The sequence below is a fragment of the Mangifera indica genome, chromosome 18, assembly GCF_011075055.1.
Source record: "Mangifera indica cultivar Alphonso chromosome 18, CATAS_Mindica_2.1, whole genome shotgun sequence".
NCBI classification, from domain to species: Eukaryota; Viridiplantae; Streptophyta; class Magnoliopsida; order Sapindales; family Anacardiaceae; genus Mangifera; species Mangifera indica.
The window spans coordinates 2,668,121-2,688,623 of NC_058154.1; the positions used below are offsets into that span (position 1 = coordinate 2,668,121).

Below are 20,503 nucleotides of genomic sequence, written 5' to 3' on the forward strand. Positions count from 1 at the left end.
ATTATTACGTGATTAAATAATTTTAAATTATAAATAAAATAAACAATAAAATTACTCAATTACATTTAAAACATATTCATTAATATATGTATACTTTATTGAAAAACCGTATATTTATCAAAATAATAATATATCACGTAATAATGGTATAAACATGGATATAAATATTAATGTGTTATTATTTAATTTAATAATTTTAAATTAAAGATTAAGTAATACTTAATCACATAATAATATTTCAATATTTAAATCTATTATTAGGACCCATAATATTGCTTTTACTAGTGATTAGTTAGAATAATTTTTTATTACACATTATTATATATAAATAATTATTGTTATGAATATATGGCAAACGGCTTGGTCTAATGTTGTAGCAGCCAAGCCAGGTCAAGTCCATGGGCCTGGGCATTAGGCCTATGGATCTTCGGGGGCTACCCTCAAATGTTTACATAATTATTTAAAAAATAATTAATTAATTAGTATTTACAATATGAAAAAATATTTTTTATTTAAATTAACGGACAATCGTTTAAGGTCCGCCACGACCCTACCCTATATACATAAGGTTATGTCATGGGTCTTAGATACTTTTTAGCCCGATCTGACCTATTGATGCCTTACAATTAGTAAAATTAACATTTATAAATAATTAGTTTGTTTGATTGGTGGTAAAAAAAATATATATTGATATATTATTATATTCAAATGACTTTATGGAATATAAATTAGTATTAAATTAACATGTCTTATGTTAAAGTGTTTGTGTTGTATGATTTATAATAAATTTTCTATGTTAATAATATATTAATATTTTTTCATTTTTGAAATTATAAAATTACTTAATTTAATTATTTTTTTCATTTATTAATATATTTTTTTAAATATTTTTGTATTATTTATTATTTTGTATCTTAAAAAAATTAATAAGTAAAGATAAATTTATAATAAAATAAAGATTAAATGGTTATTTTTTAACAAATGTCTTAAACAAATTAACTCTATGTTACTTTTCATACCATCTTACTAATATAAGATTTTCAAAATTTTTATTACATGATGAGTAGGGGTGAATATGAATTGAACCGAGTTTAAAAATCCTTTGACTTAAGATCAATTCGAATAAAAAATAATTTAGTTCGAATTCATTAAGCTAACATTAAAGGTGGTTTGATTTGAATTTATGGTTTGAATATATAGCTCAAATTTATAGTTTGAATTCGTGATTAATTGACAAAATGACATTATTTAATAATTATTTAATATAATTTGGATCGAGTCATGAATCAAGTTCGAATAAATCGAGTCATCTATTCAACTAATAGGCCAAATCAAATAAACTTTTTTTTGTTTGAGTTCAATTCGATTTTAAAACGAGTCAAACTTCTTAATTCAAATTTAATTCATATTTAAAATAAATAAATTTAAATTGAGTTAAATTAAACAAATTCGGCTCAGTCCGAGTCCAATACCAATGATTAAGTATAATAACATAACATAAATGATAAAAGAAAATTTATTGGGATAATAAAAAAAAACTTATAAAAATATTTTAAAACTTTATTTTAGTTGTATAAGAATAAAACGGGCCTTATTTTGTTCAAATAAAGCCCGTTTTATATCGAAATGGGCCTAAGTGAGCCCAATATAGTGGGACGGGTAACAAGAATGCCGTTTTGAAAGCCACCGATACAGAAATTGGGCGGCGACTGGTGACGGTTACGTGAGCAGCTTTACCAAAATTATTGCTGGGAGTGGCAAAGAAGAAGATGATCCAAATGGGGTTTTTTTTTTTATTTTTATTATTTTTTAGGGTTTATACTTTTGTTTTGTGGTAATTCAGTCACAAATGTCTATGGGTCGATTCATGAGTACAAAAATGAAGCTTTTATTGCGCAATCAAATGCATTCTTATTCCATGGCGGCAGTGAAGGCCTTTACGCTTCGAAAGTTGTTGATTCCTCTTCTTCATCTTCTTCCTCCGATAAGCCTCTCAAGGTCAAGGGCAAGTCCTTCATTAGGTATATTTTAATTCTTATTTTCATGATATTGTTTGAAATGAATTTGTTGGCAATTTTCTTTAGATTTGATTAGCTTTAATTGGTGTAATATGACGTAATTGAACGAGAGGGTTTTGTTTTTAGAGGATGAAATATATGAGACTTGGATCCCACTTAAAAAAGTATAGGCGAGGTTTTGGGTATGGTTCTCCTAAGTTTAGTATCATTTGACATCCCACGGTTGCAATCGTACGGCATGGTGGTGATGCCGGCATTGTAATGTTTGTCAGGGGCTAGTAGAAAACTAGCGCACAGTCACCCATCGCACAGAAAGTATGAGCTTCTAGTATGGGTATATGACTTTGAGCTCTCTAGTCTCAGCAGCTGATTTTTTTAGGTGTGGTTATCCCAATGTTTGTATTGGATTTTGTTTGGTTTTGGATGATTTTAGACTGATGCATATGGTTTTTCAGGTTTGAAACTGTTACGTTTGTGAGGCCGAAAGAGTCTGTGACGAAGAAGAATGACATGCAGCAGAAAACTGGATTGGTGGAAGCTATCATATTTGAGATTAAAGATAGGGAAAGGATTGGAGGCTCGTTTCTAAAATTGGATACCATATGTTGCCCAAAAAATCTTTCTAAGGATGGGCATTGCAATGTTGGAGAGGTTATTATTCATAAAAATCCAGACAGCCCCAACTGGCCCAAACGTGTGCAAACTTTCTTTGAAGGGACCAATGAAGAAGCTCAAATGTCGGCTGATGATATTGTTGATATAGATAAAACCGGAATGTACTACCTCTATTTTATGTTTTGTGATCCAGATCTCAAGGGTACTTTGGTTAAAGGAAGAAGTGTGTGGAAGAATCCGGATGGTTATTTACCAGGAAAGATGGCTCCTCTGATGACATTCTTTGGCATAATGTCTTTAGCTTACTTGGTACTTGGCCTAGCATGGTTTTTGAGGTTTGTCCAATTCTGGAAGAATATTATGCAGTTGCACTATTATATCACAGTGGTAATTGCTCTTGGAATGTGTGAAATGGCTGTTTGGTACTTTGATTATGCCAATTTTAATTCAACTGGGAGCAGACCCATGGGGGTTACATTGTGGGCTGCAACTTTTACTTCTGTTAAGAGAACTCTGTCTCGCCTTCTTCTTCTGGTGGTCTCTATGGGCTATGGTGTTGTCAAGCCAACTCTTGGTGGTTTAACCTTGAGAGTTCTTATTCTTGGTTCAGTATATTTTGTTGCATCAGAGGCCCTTGAGCTCTTTGAAAATTTGGGAAACATCAATGATTTTTCTGGAAAAGCAAAGTTATTTTTGGTGTTGCCTGTTACTGTTCTTGATTCCTGCTTTATACTGTGGATCTTCTCATCACTTTCCAAAACTTTGGAGAAACTTCAGGTAATCTTCTGACTCTGTCATTCCTGCCATTTCCAAAGTTAATGCTAACATGACGTGGTAACTTTACTCAAGTATTTACCATCCATAGAAGTGAAGGTAACAAAAAATGATTTCTTTAGATGATAAGTGCTAATTTACTGTTTCAAGTTTCTTAACATATGTCCTAGAATGATAAACATCCACAGTTGCTCATTTATCTTTTATTTTTCATCTCTGTTTTTCCATTTTTCTTTTTCTGTGTATTTTGGTGCAGATAAGGAGAAACATGGCTAAATTGGAGCTGTACAGAAAATTTACAAATACCCTTGCAGTATGTGTGCTACTCTCCATAGCTTGGATTGGATTTGAGGTAACAGGGTGTTGTTTCAATTAAAAAACTCTCTTGTTCTTTGTGGTGTACAGAGTTTCTGAAGTATTTCCACTTGTACATTTGTCTCAAATGACACTGCTAATTGAAGCTTCTCAACCTTCCTTTGCAGCTATATTTCAATGCAACTGACCCAATAAGTGAGCTGTGGCAATTTGCCTGGATCATTCCAGCTTTCTGGAATTTGCTTGCATTCACACTTTTGATGGTTATATGTGCCCTTTGGGCTCCTTCACGAAACCCTACCAGGTACTTGCTTTGACCTGACCCTTGTTCTTTGGTGTTCTAATTGCTTCATTTGCATTTAGGTTAGTGATGTTATCACTTTTTCTTTTATGCTTGGGCTGTTTTTTTAAATTTATTGCGTAATTTTCGAATCTAAACCATCACTAACCTGAAAAATGGTTGTTACAGTTAGAAATATTACTTAAGTTTCTAGATTTGGCAGATAGAGTTAACTCATATTATGATGATGAGATATATATTTTTTTTAAATGTATATTTTGAAGTATGTACATTGGTCAATTTTCTGTGTGGACAATATAATTGTATTGAAGTTTGGATGAAGGGCCAATGGCCAATATCGTTTAACAAAATGAAAAATCGAAGTTATTAACTAGTTGCTAACCTTGGTCTGGCCTTTAAAATTTGGCATCTTATGGTTTATGTGAAGTGTCTTTCAGTTTTGCTGGAGATAGCTTAAGATTTTGCATAGTATTCCTTTTACCGATGAAAAATGAGAGAAATAATTCCATACTAATATATATCACTGCTAATTTGGTGTGGATTGGTAGATATGCATATGAGGAGATGGGAGATGACTTCGATGAGGAGGGTGTCTCGCTTACTAGCAGTGGGATAAAAACTGGGGACATGCAAACAAAGGTGGATCACGGGTATGGCCTCAGAGAAGATGTTGAGGAGGATAAGCGGGAATAGATTGATTTTTTCATGTACGAGGAATGAATCACTGTTGGAATGTCAGTTGCAGATACTGGCATTTATCTGTAAATCTTGCCTACTCAATGGAGTATGCATGTACAAAGCACTTGCGAATGTAGTAATGTACAATGAATTTGAACGAAGAAGAGTTAAATATCAGTTATAAGTTTTTACAGCTGAACTTTAATCTTCTGAGGATTAAAATTTAGGCAATAAACAGAGTTTTTTTTAATTAAAATCTTTTAGCTCTTAATCTTGTTTAGAAATTATATGTTCTTGTGCTTGTCTTGTGTTCATATAATTGTTTTTGAGTGTCAGTATCGCACCCAACTGAAAAAAAAAAAAAAAAAAAAAAAGAAGCTTGCAAGGCTTTACCAGTTGTTTCTTGACAATTCGATTAGGCCCATTGAGATTTGTCATAGGCCCAATAGAGCCCGTTCTATTGAATCACTTTAATGACTCTTGCATCGTACGCTGAAAAGGGTTGGCCAGTATTGTCCATACATAGTTCGTATGGATCTCAATGAAGATGGAAAGTATCGTTAGACAAGGTTTTTGGATGCCTCATTTTCCCTTTTTCTTTTTTAAATTTTTGAACGAGAAGTTTTATTCATGCCAAACTGTCCCTTTGAAACAATTGCAATCATGTTGGATATGTCCGAACGTTTTTAGTCGAGAGAAAATCTTATTTGGTCGGCGGATGGTTTATTTCAAGTAAGAATTATTTGAATAAAAAAAGAGTACAATCTTTGTCATCGATACCACACAAAATGGTGGGTCAGATATGGATAAATATTAATAAAATTAGGAGTGTGTTTAATTTAATTCAAAATATAAAATCGAATTGAATTATTTAAAAATTGCTATTTTATTTGGTTTAGCTTATAAAATGGTTTAGGGTTTGATTTTGTAAATTTTTAAAAAATTGTTTTCAGTTCGAGTTATAATTTAGACATTTTTTAAACTAAACTAAATGGTAAACTATATATATATAAAAGCAATTACATGTATAACTTGTTTTCAAATTTATTTTTTTATTTTCCTTATATATATATATATATATTATATATTTCATATTTATTTTTTCACATTTATATTTTATTCTAAAAAATTATAATTTTATTAATTTTATTAAATAATATATATTAAAAAAATAAATAATTTTAATATATTTAAACTGCATTTTTTAATTTGGTTTGGTTTGGTTTGATTTGAAAAATTTTTAAATCTTTTTTTTAGTTTAATTTTAAAAAACTTTCAAACCATACTAAACTAGACCGTACACACGTCTACATAAGATTAGTTTTTACAAACGAGTTTTTATTTATTTAAATTGGGATGAGATGATTTAGGTGATGGTGAATTAACAGAGAGTTATTTATGATTGTGGGGATGCATATAGATATCTATGTTTTAAAACCTAATATGGACCAATCAATCAAATTAGTTCGATCAGGACTTGGTGATCAATTTGGTTTGAGTAGATATTTAAATGCATTGATTGGGGGTTGAAATTGGCAAATCACAACATTGGTTGTTTGCAAAATTGTTTGAGTCCACTCGATAAGGACTTTGCATCGTATACTATCTTATCATAAAATTTATTTAATTAAATATAATTATAATATTTATTTAATCTGTTATCAATCTAAGTATTGGTTAAACTGATCAGGATCCGAACCAGCTAGTAGCCCATTTAAATAGAATGATGTCTGAGTAAAAAAGATCAATAGACAAGAAAATTAAATCATCAAAGAAGAAAAATAGTCAATAAATCGAATTGTCGTACAACGATGCTATTGAGACGTTAATTGAAGCTTGAGCAATCAAAATTAGAGAGAGATTTTTCTTTGCGAAGAAGAGATTGATATCCCTTGTAAGCTGGGGAATTGATATTCCCTCCTCGTTCGCTCCTCGTTGTTAGAAATTTTGGGTCATTCAAATTGTGTTCGTATATCAGTTTAGGTTTTGTGTCAAAAACTTTAAACTCTAATTTGACTTGATTTAAAATTGTATAAAAATTTTTAACCTTAACCTAACTTTTTAATATTTAATTAATTCAATTTGATCCAAAATTATTAATTGTTTTCACTTGTCAAAGTGTTTTTATCAGTTTAATTTATTCAACAAATTACTCCAACATACTATTAATAAAATACATAATATAATATTTTATCTTTTTTACAAATGATATAAAAATTACATATTAAGATCTTTAAAATACGTCAATAATCTCACTAAATAAATTATATTTTTATTATTTAATAATAAAATAAAATATTTAAATGAAAATAAAAAATAATATAAGTAATTACAATTTTATGCAGTTTGTAAAAATTTTAACTATTGTTGATATTATCTTTCAACGTTTATATAATTTATCAATAAAAACTATGCGTATATATTTTTGATACACAATTTGGATACAAAAATAATGTCTCATCATGCGAATAGATGAATTTTGTTAAGGTAACATTTATCCAAAACATTTGAGTCAATTCATGTTGTGTCAAATGCTTTTATGTATACTTTAATACTATTTGATTTAATTTTAAATCGTATCAAATTGATCTCAAATAAATTTCGTATTAAAAAAATTTGACTATAACCTGACTTTGTGCCATACCATATTGGATTAACAGGCCATATTAAAAATTCTCAGCTTTATTTGTTGTCATCCCTAGCTTGGATCACCATCCAACCCTAAATGATGAATTTAACGTTGCTTTCAATGAGCCTCAAATCTAATTTGATTATGATATCGTTTTGCTTTGCTTTCATTAATCGAGGAATATTGTTTAATGTTTGAAGTCAATATCGTTAAGGCATATGCAAAGTTTGATTCAATAATAAAATGAACAATAAGGAGATGGGAATTATAAATAATAAGAATCATATGACGGGGATTTTTGTTATTTTTTAAAATATTAAATATTTCTGGTTATTATATTTAACTTAAGGGTGCGTTTGATTGACGGTAAGATAGATTACCTTGGTAATCTATCTTTTATTCCCTTGTTTGATTTGTCAGTAATAAAATATTACAGTAATCTTCTATTACCAATGCTGCCTTGTTTGATTTGTCAGTAATAAAATATTACAGTAATCTTCTATTACCAATACTGACGTGACAGGTAATATAGGTAATAATCTGATTACCACCTTCACCTTAGTTATTTAAAGATTACTGGGGTAATCTTGAGTTTATTATAGAAAAATTATTATTTATTAATTTTTTGAGATAAAAATAAATTTATTTTTAATTAATATGACAAATAATATAAAAAATATTTAAAAATAATTATATTCAAGGGTATTTAAATAAAATAATTTACTAGTAATTTTTTATTACCTTTAACCAAACGCAATAATTATTTATACCTATCAAATTTTATCAAACATAGTAATCATTTATACCTAGTAATCTTCTAAGTAATCTATCTTCAAGGTAATCTTTCTATTTTAATAATCAAACATTACCCAAACCAAACGCCCCCTAAGGGTTAAGGATTTATGTTGTATATTTTAAGGAATTAATATCATAATTCTACAATAATGGATATCGAAAAGGAAAAAAGAAAAAAGAAAAACATTGTTTTAAAACTCTTATCAATGAAGTGGTTCGATCTGAGTTAAATTAGAACTTTTATTGATCAAGAATCATGCCAAATTTGATTTGAGTCATGGTTACAGGATTTCATTATTAAATTTGATTAATATAAGATTAAAATGGAATGAATAATGTTAAATCTTAGTTTAATTAATACAATAATGATGTCATATTGATCAAAATTTATATTAAAGTTACAATTATATCGTATTAAAAGTATTATTATAAAACCACCAATTCATCGAATTGGAAACTGATGTTAAATCAAATCGATCAACTTACAGACCTATCCTTCTTGCCAAGACTGGATCGAAGTCTAAATACGTGATTAAAAAAAAATAGATTTATAGAAAAAAAATTTAAAATCGATGAATGTCACATGAAAGGGAAAGTAAGTCATGCACGTCAAGCAATTGCTTTAAATTTATTCTCCTGAATTAATTATTATTTATAATTTGGCACCGGGAATTAACTATATTTTATTTCACAAAAAATGAAATTAAAATCATCTCTAACTCGTGCATGTGGATGGGGGCGGTTTGACGACTTCTTTAAAAACGACGTCGGATTATTAAAGGACGTGTCACAATCGCAGGGAATAATTTTACCACGTGGTTCGCATGCAAGCACTACGATGTGTCATCGCGTAAGCCCATTTTTTGACAACAAAACGACAAGAAAAATAAAAAAGAGAAATATAAAGGAAAATAAAAATAAAATAATTTAATATATTAATCTGACAAGCCTGGATGAAGGCGGTTTAGATCTTTAAGTCTTTTTTCAGCAAGACGGGTCGTTCGTTAATTACTTCTGCAAATCACCTTTGAAAAGTCTAAATTGGTGTTTTTTTTTTAAAAAAAAAGGGGGATTTCATACGCAGGAATCCGAAAGAGCAAAAAAAAAAAAAATTTAGAAGTTCAGCTGAGTATTTGAATTTTGACACGTCTTTTCAATTTACTTCCGGGTTATTTTTATTTTATTTACTCCAATAAACCTTTTTTCCTGAAATCGTATTTCAGAATTTAGCTGAAGATTGCGTGGCTAGTTGGAGACACAAGGTGTTTTGAAGCTTAGTGGTTTGCTATATTTATTTAATTTATCGAATTTTGTCGTTTGTTTATTGTTAATTTCGAAGATTCGGGTTGTATTTATATCAATTTCTTGTTTTTATAAGTGGGTTTATCGAGGGGAAGCTGGTTAAGAAGGCTTTCTAATCTGGGTATTTTTGGTTTATCCTTTGATCAGTTGAAAAAGATGAGGGAGAAGCTAGGTTTTTGGCTGTGTATATTGTTTTTGCTCTGTGGGTCTAGTTTGGGAAGGTTTGTTGTGGAGAAAAATAGCTTGAAAGTTACGTCGCCGGAGTCAATTAAGGGAGTTTATGAATGTGCAATTGGGAATTTTGGTGTTCCTCAGTATGGAGGAACCTTAGTTGGCACAGTTGTTTATCCAAAAGCTAATCAGAAGGCATGCAAGGGTTATGATGAAGTTGATCTCTCCTTTAAGTCAAAGCCCGGAGGATTGCCTACTTTTCTCCTTGTTGATCGGGCAGGTGAGAGGGAATTTTTCTTATTTGATTGATTATGTTAACTATTTTTTAAGGCTTTCAATGTTAGTTTTTTCAGTTATGTGGCTTCAAATGGAAAGTTCATGTTTTCAATGAAGTTAAAAGCTTGTTTGTGAAATAGTTATATTGTTGTGTGCTTTAATTTCCATTATCCTAAGATTTTGTTTGCAATTTTTAAATATTTTGTTTATTTATTCTATAGAAATTCATTGAAGTTTTGTATTTTTATTATACTCTAAGAAAAAATTTCAGTAGACGTTCTACTATTCAGATTTTGGAAATTCAGGTCTGAGATTCAAGGTTATATAGTTTGATTTTGGTTTGCGTTTTAGTGGTTCCAGTTGAATTGTTAAATGATTTCTTTGAATTTAAGATTAAGTCTTTTCCTTCCCTCATTGTTTAGTATCACTTGAGTTTTAGTATTCTGTGTTGTACTTTTTGCTAAATTTCTATTTTCTACGGCATTGATTTATTTGGAGAGTTTCTTTAAATTCAAGTTGGTTTTTCCTTGTATTTAATTAGTTTTTAGGTGGACAACCTTTCAATGTACTTTCTTATATACTAAATACAAGTTTACTGCACATCCAGATTGTTACTTTACCATGAAGGCCTGGAATGCACAAAAAGGTGGAGCAGCAGCTATTCTTGTTGCAGATGATAAGCTCGAGCCATTGATAACCATGGATAACCCTGAAGAAGAGAATGCAAGTGCAGAATATCTCGAAAACATCACCATCCCCTCAGCCCTCATTAGCAAATCTTTGGGGGATAGCATCAAGAAAGCTCTAAGCAGTGGGGATATGGTTAACATGAACTTAGATTGGACAGAGGCTCTTCCTCATCCTGATGAGCGTGTTGAGTATGAGTTTTGGACAAATAGCAATGATGAGTGTGGACCAAAGTGTGAGAGTCAGATTGAGTTTGTTAAGAGCTTCAAAGGAGCAGCCCAGATACTTGAGCGGCAAGGGTACACTCAATTCACCCCTCACTATATAACTTGGTTCTGTCCTGAAGCATTTATCCTGAGCAAGCAATGCAAGTCTCAGTGCATCAACCGGGGGAGGTACTGTGCTCCTGATCCTGAGCAGGACTTCAGCCGTGGATATGATGGGAGGGAGGTTGTGGTTCAAAATTTACGGCAAGCTTGCTTCTTTAAAATTGCCAATGAAAGCAGAAAACCATGGCTTTGGTGGGATTATGTGACTGACTTTGCAATCCGTTGTCCTATGAAAGATAAGAAGTACAACAAAGAGTGTGCAGATGAGGTTATCAAGTCTCTTGGTATGTTACTTGCTCTGTCATTGTTATTTATATCAAACTATTTGGAACTGAAGATTGTAAACTTCTTGTTACTGCGTCTTTGCCCCAAAAAAAAAAAAAATGCAATATATTTTATAGATGTTGATCTCAAGAAGGTTGACGAATGTATTGGAGACACTGAGGCCAATGTGGACAACCAAGTTCTTAAAGCTGAGCAAGATGCTCAGGTGAGCCTCTAGATAAACTGTATTTTTTTTTCTATTAATAATATTTTACTTAGTATTTGATTTTCTGTCTAATTATGTCACGATTATCTGTTTCCAGATTGGCAAAGGTTCCCGTGGAGATGTGACTATCCTACCTACTCTTGTAATAAACAACAGACAGTATAGAGGTCCGGAGCTACCAGATGATTTTCATGTCTAGTAGCTATTTGATTGTATAGAGCTGATCATTAATCTATCTATTTTTGTGTTTTCAGGTAAGTTGGACAAGGGAGCAGTTCTCAAAGCTATTTGTTCAGGTTTTCGGGAGACTACAGAACCAGCCTTATGTTTAAGTGAAGGTTATCATCAACTATTCTTGGCATTCCCGTTTGTTTATTTGGTTTTTCTTCTTGTACCATAAAATAATTTTCAATTTCTGTTAGTCAGCAACATATTGCAACATTACATTAGACATGCTGAGGATTATCTCATAATTTGTGTACAAAGCAAGCCAAATGCATTGCTTAAGTGTTAAAAGTGAAGTGACTTCTATTAGAAGCCCTTGAAACAGCTGTGTTTATACTTTGTGCATCCTCATAAATTTGATTTCAATGAGGCTTTTGCTTGATTATCTTTAATTTCTTTTCCATTTCCCTGGTTTTCAACTGTGTGTCAAAAAATGCTAGATCAGAATGATATCAAAGGATGCAGTTTTTTTGGTGAGGTGTGATCAACTGGATTTATCTTGGGTCCTTGAGGATATTTAAATTTTACATGATTATGACTGTATCACTGGTTGGAACCCACTTGTAGAGATGGTATTTATTGTTTGATTGTTCTTTGCAGAGTTGGAAACCAATGAGTGCTTGGAAAACAATGGTGGGTGTTGGCAGGACAAAACTGCTAACTTAACTGCTTGCAAGGTATCTTTCAATTATTGAATTGTTACTTCCAAGTACAGTTTGTTTCTGGTTATTTCTTTTTGACAGATAAACATTTATTTTGTTATAGGATACTTTTCGAGGAAGAGTGTGTGAGTGTCCTGTAGTACGAGGCATGAAGTTTGTTGGTGATGGTTACACTCATTGTGAAGGTAAAAGCTTTTCCATAGAGTTGCATTGAGGAGCCATGGTTGGAAACCATGGACATATTTTCGATGCTAGACTGTACAGTTTGTTGTTGCCTTCTTGTTATGGAAGCATGTTATTCTGTGATACTATATACCAATTCCCTCGTTGATTTTTGTATTGATGGATTTGATTCACAAGTGACAGTCTTTTAGTTGACTGAAGAATTTATAATTTTGCTTTACTCATCTTTAAACAGTTACTTTGTTGATTTTTCTCTAGGTTTAAGGTTGTTAAGTGAAATTGGCATTACTGAGCAATAAAAAAAATTTTAAGAGTTGGCAGGGAAATTACCAGAAACATGGGGAAAATATCAATATAGTTTTCCAACTTTATGAAAAGATGTCATTTTAATGCCACAGTTTTTATGCGTGTGGTTTCTATACGCATAACTAGTGCTTTGCTTGGTTAAACAGCTTCAGGATCTTTACGCTGTGAAATTAATAATGGTGGTTGTTGGAAGAAAACCCAAGATGGCAAGACTTATTCGGCTTGTGTAAGTAACTTTTATTTACTTGAATCTCTCTCACTCTCAAGGCAAAAATATAAATAAATGATTGTTTTCATTTCTAATTGTAATTGGTTTTATCATGGATTATTCAGAATGATAATTCAGCAGGTTGCAAGTGTCCACCTGGATTCAAGGGTGATGGAACCAACTGTGAAGGTATTGCATTTTCTGCCAATGATTGGTGTGACGCAAATTTTGGAGGACTTGATCTCTTATTCTTGAATCTTTCATGCCATTGTGGAATTTGACCCATTTGTTTTAGATAGTTTCTTTCTTCAAAAGAATTCTGCCCAGTAGAGATTGTGAGGGTGTCATTGATAGAACAACTAGACAACCATATCAAGATTCAAGTCCTCATGGTGTAGGTTCTTGAGACACCATTGTATTGCTAAGTGATATTCTAGATTTTAGAGCCAAAAATTACTTGGGCATATTCTTCAGTAGACTCCCACAAGCACTTGGACATTTAGGTTTTCTTGTTTGATGGAAAAGGGTAGGTGTTTTATTTCCTTTACGAAAATTCGGCAGTTTGTCATTTTCACTTGCATGTAGGCTTTTGTGCACCTAAAGGTGTTCATTTTTTAGGTACACAAAGACAGATTGCTAAACAAGGGTTGAACTAACTGTTGATTCAGCTCACATGTTCTATTATTTTCGGCAATGTTCCAGATGTGGATGAGTGCAAAGAGAAGCTGGCATGTACATGCCCAGAATGCAAATGCAAAAATACCTGGGGCAGTTATGAGTGCAGCTGTGGTGGTGGATTATTGTACATGCAAGAGCATGACACTTGCATAAGTGAGTTACCTGTACTGCTATGTACTTTATTGATTGAAGAGCACATTACTGGCAAACAAAGACCTGCTTTATCAATTCCAAAATTATAACCTTTAGGATAAGTGACTCCTTTTGTCTTTTTTTCATCTGTATTCATGGACTCATTTGATGCACTTCTGTCGACATTTTCACATGAATTGGCATATCCAGCATATCAAGTATCTTTCTGTATTAGTAAGAATATGCTTTGGCCAAGTACCAGATCGAGATGGTTGTATCAGTGGATGTGCTTGAGTCAGGCTCATTATTGTTAACATCTTCTGCAAACTTTTGTGTTATATGATTCACTTGAGTTTTTGCTGTTGCTTATGGTGATATTGTAATTATCCAGGTAAAGATGCAAAATCAGAGTTTAGCTGGGGCTTCATTTGGATCCTCATTCTTGGTTTGGCTGCTGCTGGTATTGCAGGATATGCAGTTTACAAATACAGAATCCGGGTATCGCATCATTTTTATGCTAATGATAGTTTCTTTCTGTTAGTTTCTTTTTTCTTCAAGCCCCGATTTTGAACAAATCAAGTTTGGCAGCTCTTGAACGCAAGTCCTATATTAAAGTAACATCCTGGTCCAATAGTTGGACCACTATTAGGATATTCTTTGTTTTGGATACTGAGTCTGTCAAGACTTTGCGCTTTGGATCTTTTTGTACACGTGTATAGACAATTTTAGGTGTTCACAAGCTTTTTCCAATTTTCTCTTACCATTCCCAAGAGAAGTGAGATATCTATATATATCCAACATCTTTCTCATGTTTTGTCTATGTGAGACTTGTTTAAAGGTGTTTAACATATTAAATGATAAATTCCTCAAAAGCTGATTTTTGATGGTGTTGTGTTTGATATTTGCAGAGGTACATGGATTCAGAGATACGAGCGATCATGGCACAGTACATGCCGTTGGATGGTCAAGGAGAGGTTCATCATGCTACCAACAGCCACATTGATATCTAAGACTCAGACTCAGAGACAAAGCATCACATAGCCATAGTATGCTTAGAATTATACTTGTTTTATCTGTTACAAAGTCAGTGCTGTAGTAATATATTTACTTCGTTCTTTGGTTAGAATTATAGACTTTTCTAGTTTTGATTGGGCAGTTAACTTCTACTGTAAATTTTAACATGTTAAAAATGTTGCACTGTTTACACCTTAATGATTTTGCATGTGATCCACGGCTTTAGTACAGTTTGACCGTGTGTGTTCAGCTTGAATCATCCTTCCCATTGATACCAGTTAGATTATTGATGACTTTTTTATGATATCTCTGATTAATTTGAACGAGTTTAAATTTAAACTAATGATTTTAAATTCAAATCAAGCTTAAGATAACTCATGTTTCCAGTCCTAATTCACCTGGAAAGGGGTTAGTTTGGTTTTTAACCAGTCGGGGTTAGTATGGTTTATACCAATCTGGCCGCCCGTGAAATCGGACAACTATCTGAAAAAACATTGAAATAATATTTAATCACATAAATGCATTTCCCATTTAATTTCTGATTACCATTAAAGTTGCCATCATTTTTCCCCTTGCAAAAAATAAGGCCATAGACTTCAGGGTTTCCTTTGAAGGTATAAAAATGAGAATGTATGAATCTGTAATCCTACCCTGTTGCAAACATTTGCTGCATTTCGGTCATTTTCTTGTGTATATAAAAACTGTAACAAGTCATATTAACAAAACTGCCAATCAATATACTCGTCTGAATTGTCTTTTCCCATTCAATAACATTGCAATTGCTAACAGTTGACAATCTACTGCTTGAAACCAGTGAACATATTAACCAAAGGCGTGAACAACTATGATTTTTGTAGTATCAATACAAAAACTACCTACTGGATTATTAGACTCTTCTGCACTATAACATCCAGTTCGACTTTTACAACAGTAAAAATGGCACTCAAGTTACCCATAACTAGTGCCTAGATTCCTTCTGCATGCACCACTCTCCAAGCATCAAGCAATTTTTTCTCAATCTCCACTCGACATTGTGCTAATATAGATCACTCACACTTCTACCTCCATGCATACACAGGATATAGAGTTCCCTTTTCTTTCTGCAACTGAGAAATCCAGAAAGATGAATTCTCAGCAATCATCTAGTTCTATACATTTGAATTTACAATTACTTGAAAGCGAAATTTAAAATGATATACAGACTTGATGTTCTCTTATGGAAACAATAACATTATTTACAAAGCAAACAAACTAACCTTCAACTACTGGTTCTCTGCCCCAGATTCTGCACCTGATCCTTTTCTCCACTGGCCATCAACAGTAATCTTATATATGTAGAATGCTACCACTGCACCACTGCAAAGGGAAAGGAGTTATCAAAAACCCAAATTGCAAAAATGTGATATATAAGGGTTATAATTCTAATCAAACTTGTCCAACTTATAACTCTCCAGGGTCCTTGCTTATTTTATGAAATAATACTGTCATGGCACGATGAGATGCCCAGAGAGGATTTAAGTTGTAGTAATTCCAAATCAGGATTTCCACATGAAAATACTAATAAAACAAAATGCTTAACATACTAATGATCAATCCAAGGCATATTTTTTTTATAAAATTTACAGAACCAAGATTTCAGCAATTCAATCCCATCTTTTTTCTCCCTCCTTAACTGGGAAATGTTCCGTCCTCACTTCGATGTGTATCAGATTCAAAACTAGGACCTATCTTTGGACCTCTAACGATATAATATCCCAAGTAGAAGACTGCAGAGGGATTAAACCTTGCAACTGATGGTTGGGATACAAGGGTTTCTAAGTACAACCCACACTTGGGTTTAGTTCAACTCCTTTTAAATTACATCCACAAAGTTCATCAAACCTACAAAAAGGACTTAACCAGGATATAAACTGACCAAAGCTCAGCCACAATCTGTCAAACACAAATATCCTTGAAAGGAAATTTCAGTGTACTCATGCTCTCCAAGAGTAATGATTTAGCTTGCTTGTCCACTGAGCCGGGACAATTTCATACCCAAAAGAAAATGTAATACTTAGTCTTTCAACTTTCAAGAAGCTTAAAAGGACTATCAATCATTGGAAGAGAAAAAACGACTGCTAGCATGCTACGTCCAATTTGTGGGAATGCTGATAAAATATTAATAACATAAGAATTAGAACTGGAAATATCACAAACCTGATAAGGATTGTCACAAACGTAGGAAATGCAAATCTCTGCACAACAACAAAGAATATATTAGATGTTGGAGAGCTGCATCAATATGCACATTTCAAGAAAATGATGATACTTCAATCAAGAACATCTACCTGAGATAACATACATAACTCCCTTAACAGTATTGCAGTTGCTATAGCTGCACACCATAAAATCCAGTTAAAATACGACCAATAAATGTAAAATATAACACCATATACAAAAAAATGAAAAGCAGAATGATAACTCAAACAAATGAAAATTACCCACTAGTTCAAAATTCAAGACTAGAAAGTACATATTCACCCAAGATTCACATTTGTATCCAAAGTATTTATCATCCACATGACTACAATGATTCTTCTGCTGAAGTACATATGATGTTAATACGTAGAAACTCAATCACAAAACTAAGTGCAGCCTGTCTAGAAGATGAAAGACGTGTCCTTAAGTGACTCATAAGTGTGCATACATAATAGGTAAAAAAAACACAGAGACAGAGATCCTTATTATGGGGTCAATAATTAAGAAAACACAGAGAGAGACCTTATTAGAAGTTCAACAAAGATTAGTGAAGGTAACAAGTGACAGGTAATTTAACACACCATACACTGACCTGCCTGTCCTTTCAAGGCCAAGGGAGATATTTCTCCTCTGTTTTGTGATCTTAAACTGGAGACGCTGAGAGCCAAAAGAGTGCCACCTAGAATTACACCAAATCTGATAGCAGATATGCTGCCTGTTACCATAAAGGAAAGGAAGCCACCAAGAGATAGAAGCAAACCTACAATAACATGCAACATGAGGAGAAGAAAAATAAAAATCACATAAAGATAAATTATATCAACTTCATCCAATTCAGCGTTACAGCAAAATAAACATACCATATGGTATTCCAACGTGAAAATCACGGATTTTAGAAATATCTTTCAAATCATCAGTTGTTGACGTAAATGTTTCCAAAATCTCCCTCACTTCGGGAGAATTATCTGTAGCAACAGTGAGATATTCTCTACCCCCTTCGCTAAGTTCCTTCGCTGCAGCAGTCAACTCCTGTCTAGCCTTTTCCGCTTCGATTTTCAACTGCTCAGAATTTTCTTGCAATATGATCATAGCTTTCTTGGAGTATATCTCATATGCTTCTCGCGACACACTCTGCATTTTTAAGGCTTGTTCTTTAAACAATTCCAACGTCTGTTTCCACGCTTCATTGGATTCTTCAACACTAGCTTTGAGATCCTCACTCTCCTTCTCTATTTCAATTTCCGAAGCCTCCTAATCCACAACCATTGAAACAAGCAAAAAAAAAATTTTAATACACCCAGTTCAGCTTGAGTTAATTTTTCTCACCTGTCACTCAAAATTAAAGCTTTCAAATACTTTAATTAATAGAAGCAATAAATTAATCCATTTTTCTCTTTTTTACTATGAAAATCGAAAAAGCATCAATAAACACCAGATTACCGATTCCTCGTGGGATGCTGCACAAGCGACAACTGACCGATTAACCGAAGTCCGCGGAAGGCCGAAATGAGAACCAACACCGAGGCCATTTGCAATAGAAAGAGAAACTTGAAAGCCACGAGAATCAAACCGCAGAAACGGCGACGTACAGAGAGCTTTCTTCGCTACCCCGTTGCTGAGACTAATGCTAGTATTAGGATTCTTTATTGAGAGCAACTCAACCGACACGCTCATATCGCTCAGATTTGGAGTTACAGAGAGGGCGAGAGAAACAAGAAGGGCGAAAGGTAGAAGAGTACAAGGTTGGTTTAGGGTTTAAAAAAGAAAAAGAGGAGTTTTAGCGAGAAGCTGTTGAACTGAACGAATCAAGAAATGGCTTCGCTGACACATCATCAACTGAAAAAACACGTGTTCTGTTTTTATCATAATGGACCCTGTGAGTTCTACTATAGTTATTAGAACCATATACTATATGATACAAAGGGCTCCATTGTATTTATGTTCAATGTAATTTTTATTATGAGTATTAATATTATATGATATACGATATATATAATATAATATGATATAATATAATAAAAAATAATATATATCACAATATATATGTTTAGATATATCAAAATTTGATAAAATATAGTAAATATATTATATGATATGATATATTTTATCAATACCGATTAATACATTTTTTTTTAAGAGTGATGATATGATAAAAGTGTAATTGAGAAGTTTTTTAATTTCGAAGAGTATTTTCGATATTTTATAAAACAATAAAATTATGTGTATTTACTTTGAATATACAAAAAGGTATATATTTGATGTATGTCATTATATGATTAAATGAATTTGAATTAAAAATAAAGTAACATAATAAAACTATGTACATATTTTGAGTACACAAATGATGTGTTATTATGTAATTTTGAATTAAAAATAAAATAACATCTACTCATATAATTACATATTATCTGTGTATATATTTTGTGTATTTAAAATAAGTACACGTAGCATTGTTTAAGGTAACATATAATTATATGATAATAAATATAATTATGTATCAATTTATGTACTCAAAATAAATAAAAATATTATTGCTCTTATAAAAACAATGACATAATAATTAAAATTTTTTATTATTTAAAAATCTTAATATGATGTATAATATATAATATTACAGATTTGATACCCAATCCGACAAACAACTTTTAAATTTTAATATTTATTAAAATAATAATTCTAATAATTAGTTGGAAAATAAAGTAATTTGAAAAGTGTATTATTTTTCGCTTTTGTCACATTAATTATTCATCCAATTTATTTATTATTAATTATTATTTATCCAAATTGCCTATAATCCCCTTAAAGAAACAGTGCCGGTAGAGGAACACTGTATTATTATTATTTATAAAAGTATATTTTTTATAAAAATTAAACCATATGTATTTATAAAAATGATTGGTTATTATATAATTTAGTAATTAAATTAAAAATAAAATAATACTGAATCATATGATAATATATTATCATTAGTTTTCAAATTGATATTAATTATAAATATATATAATATCACTTTTCAAATCTAAATTAGTGTATAATTGAAGATAGATTTGAATTAAGTTAAATTTAAATAAGAGTTAATTCAAGTTCAACTCAACTCTAGAACTATCAGTGCAAGATTGAATTTGACTCGTTCGAATCATTTGAAAAAAAGTTATTGTCATTAAATAAGAAAAATTGTCGATAAACCAATTTTTTAATACAACAATGTTGATGCAATTGGAAGGTCCAAATTGAATTGTGTTTGAACTAAGAGTGTAATGGAGGAGCTTGAGCCCACCAAGTTGGTGAGATCTTGGGTTTGACTCGAGTTTAGATTTGAGTTAAATTTAAAAAATTACATTATAACCTCCTAATCTTTAAATTAATACATTTTAATTTTATAACTTATATATTTATCAATTAATTTTTATATTCAAATTTCAAATTTAGAAATATGATTTTAGGGGTATAATTGTGAGATTTAAAACTATTTGAGGT

At 31.6% G+C, this 20,503-nt stretch overlaps 3 protein-coding genes across 6 annotated transcripts; 2 read left to right on the forward strand and 1 right to left on the reverse strand.

Annotated features, from left to right (window-relative positions):
• Positions 1 to 1,626: 1,626 nt before the first annotated feature.
• On the forward strand, positions 1,627 to 4,951 carry LOC123202251 (transmembrane protein 87A-like). The gene is made up of 6 exons (XM_044618073.1): positions 1,627 to 1,659; positions 1,774 to 2,021; positions 2,474 to 3,410; positions 3,664 to 3,759; positions 3,890 to 4,026; positions 4,572 to 4,951. The coding sequence occupies exons 1-6, from the start codon at positions 1,627 to 1,629 to the stop codon at positions 4,714 to 4,716; spliced, it is 1,596 nt and encodes a 531-aa protein (XP_044474008.1). The 3' UTR covers positions 4,717 to 4,951.
• A 4,162-nt stretch (positions 4,952 to 9,113) lies between these two features.
• LOC123201509 (vacuolar-sorting receptor 1-like) lies at positions 9,114 to 15,018 on the forward strand. Its single transcript, XM_044617042.1, has 13 exons — positions 9,114 to 9,387; positions 9,575 to 9,878; positions 10,482 to 11,174; positions 11,292 to 11,380; positions 11,478 to 11,547; positions 11,635 to 11,718; positions 12,206 to 12,282; positions 12,371 to 12,452; positions 12,903 to 12,982; positions 13,090 to 13,153; positions 13,667 to 13,795; positions 14,166 to 14,272; positions 14,683 to 15,018. Exons 2-13 carry the CDS (start codon positions 9,584 to 9,586, stop codon positions 14,782 to 14,784), a joined length of 1,872 nt encoding a protein of 623 aa, XP_044472977.1. The 5' UTR covers positions 9,114 to 9,387; positions 9,575 to 9,583; the 3' UTR covers positions 14,785 to 15,018.
• Positions 15,019 to 15,526: 508 nt separating this feature from the next.
• Positions 15,527 to 18,866, reverse strand: LOC123201510 (protein FATTY ACID EXPORT 3, chloroplastic-like). Of its 4 annotated transcripts, none has more exons than XM_044617046.1 (7): positions 18,467 to 18,866; positions 17,887 to 18,274; positions 17,619 to 17,786; positions 17,116 to 17,162; positions 16,985 to 17,022; positions 16,045 to 16,144; positions 15,527 to 15,936 (listed from the first exon to the last, which is right to left on the reverse strand). In XM_044617046.1, exons 1-6 carry the CDS (start codon positions 18,698 to 18,700, stop codon positions 16,051 to 16,053), a joined length of 969 nt encoding a protein of 322 aa, XP_044472981.1. In that variant the 5' UTR covers positions 18,701 to 18,866; the 3' UTR covers positions 15,527 to 15,936; positions 16,045 to 16,050. The 4 variants fall into 4 exon arrangements, with proteins under 4 accessions (XP_044472981.1, XP_044472978.1, XP_044472979.1 ...); XM_044617043.1 differs by having other exon boundaries at positions 17,887 to 18,277; positions 18,467 to 18,863; XM_044617044.1 differs by having other exon boundaries at positions 15,527 to 15,888; positions 17,887 to 18,277; positions 18,467 to 18,862.
• Between the last annotated feature and the right edge of the window lie 1,637 nt (positions 18,867 to 20,503).

Coding starts and splice junctions, on each gene's coding strand:
- LOC123202251 (XM_044618073.1), top strand. CDS start 1,627: ATGGGCCTAAGTGAGCCCAATATAGTGGGACGG. Junction 3,760..3,889: donor TAGCTTGGATTGGATTTGAG/GTAACAGGGTGT, acceptor CTTCCTTTGCAG/CTATATTTCAATGCAACTGA. Junction 4,027..4,571: donor CCTTCACGAAACCCTACCAG/GTACTTGCTTTG, acceptor GTGGATTGGTAG/ATATGCATATGAGGAGATGG.
- LOC123201509 (XM_044617042.1), top strand. CDS start 9,584: ATGAGGGAGAAGCTAGGTTTTTGGCTGTGTATATTGTTTTTGCTCTGT. Junction 9,879..10,481: donor TCTCCTTGTTGATCGGGCAG/GTGAGAGGGAAT, acceptor CTGCACATCCAG/ATTGTTACTTTACCATGAAG. Junction 12,283..12,370: donor CTAACTTAACTGCTTGCAAG/GTATCTTTCAAT, acceptor ATTTTGTTATAG/GATACTTTTCGAGGAAGAGT.
- LOC123201510 (XM_044617043.1), bottom strand. CDS start 18,700: ATGAGCGTGTCGGTTGAGTTGCTCTCAATAAAGAATCCTAATACTAGC. Junction 17,163..17,618: donor GGCCTTGAAAGGACAGGCAG/GTCAGTGTATGG, acceptor TATGGTGTGCAG/CTATAGCAACTGCAATACTG. Junction 17,023..17,115: donor AGTTATGTATGTTATCTCAG/GTAGATGTTCTT, acceptor GTTGTTGTGCAG/AGATTTGCATTTCCTACGTT.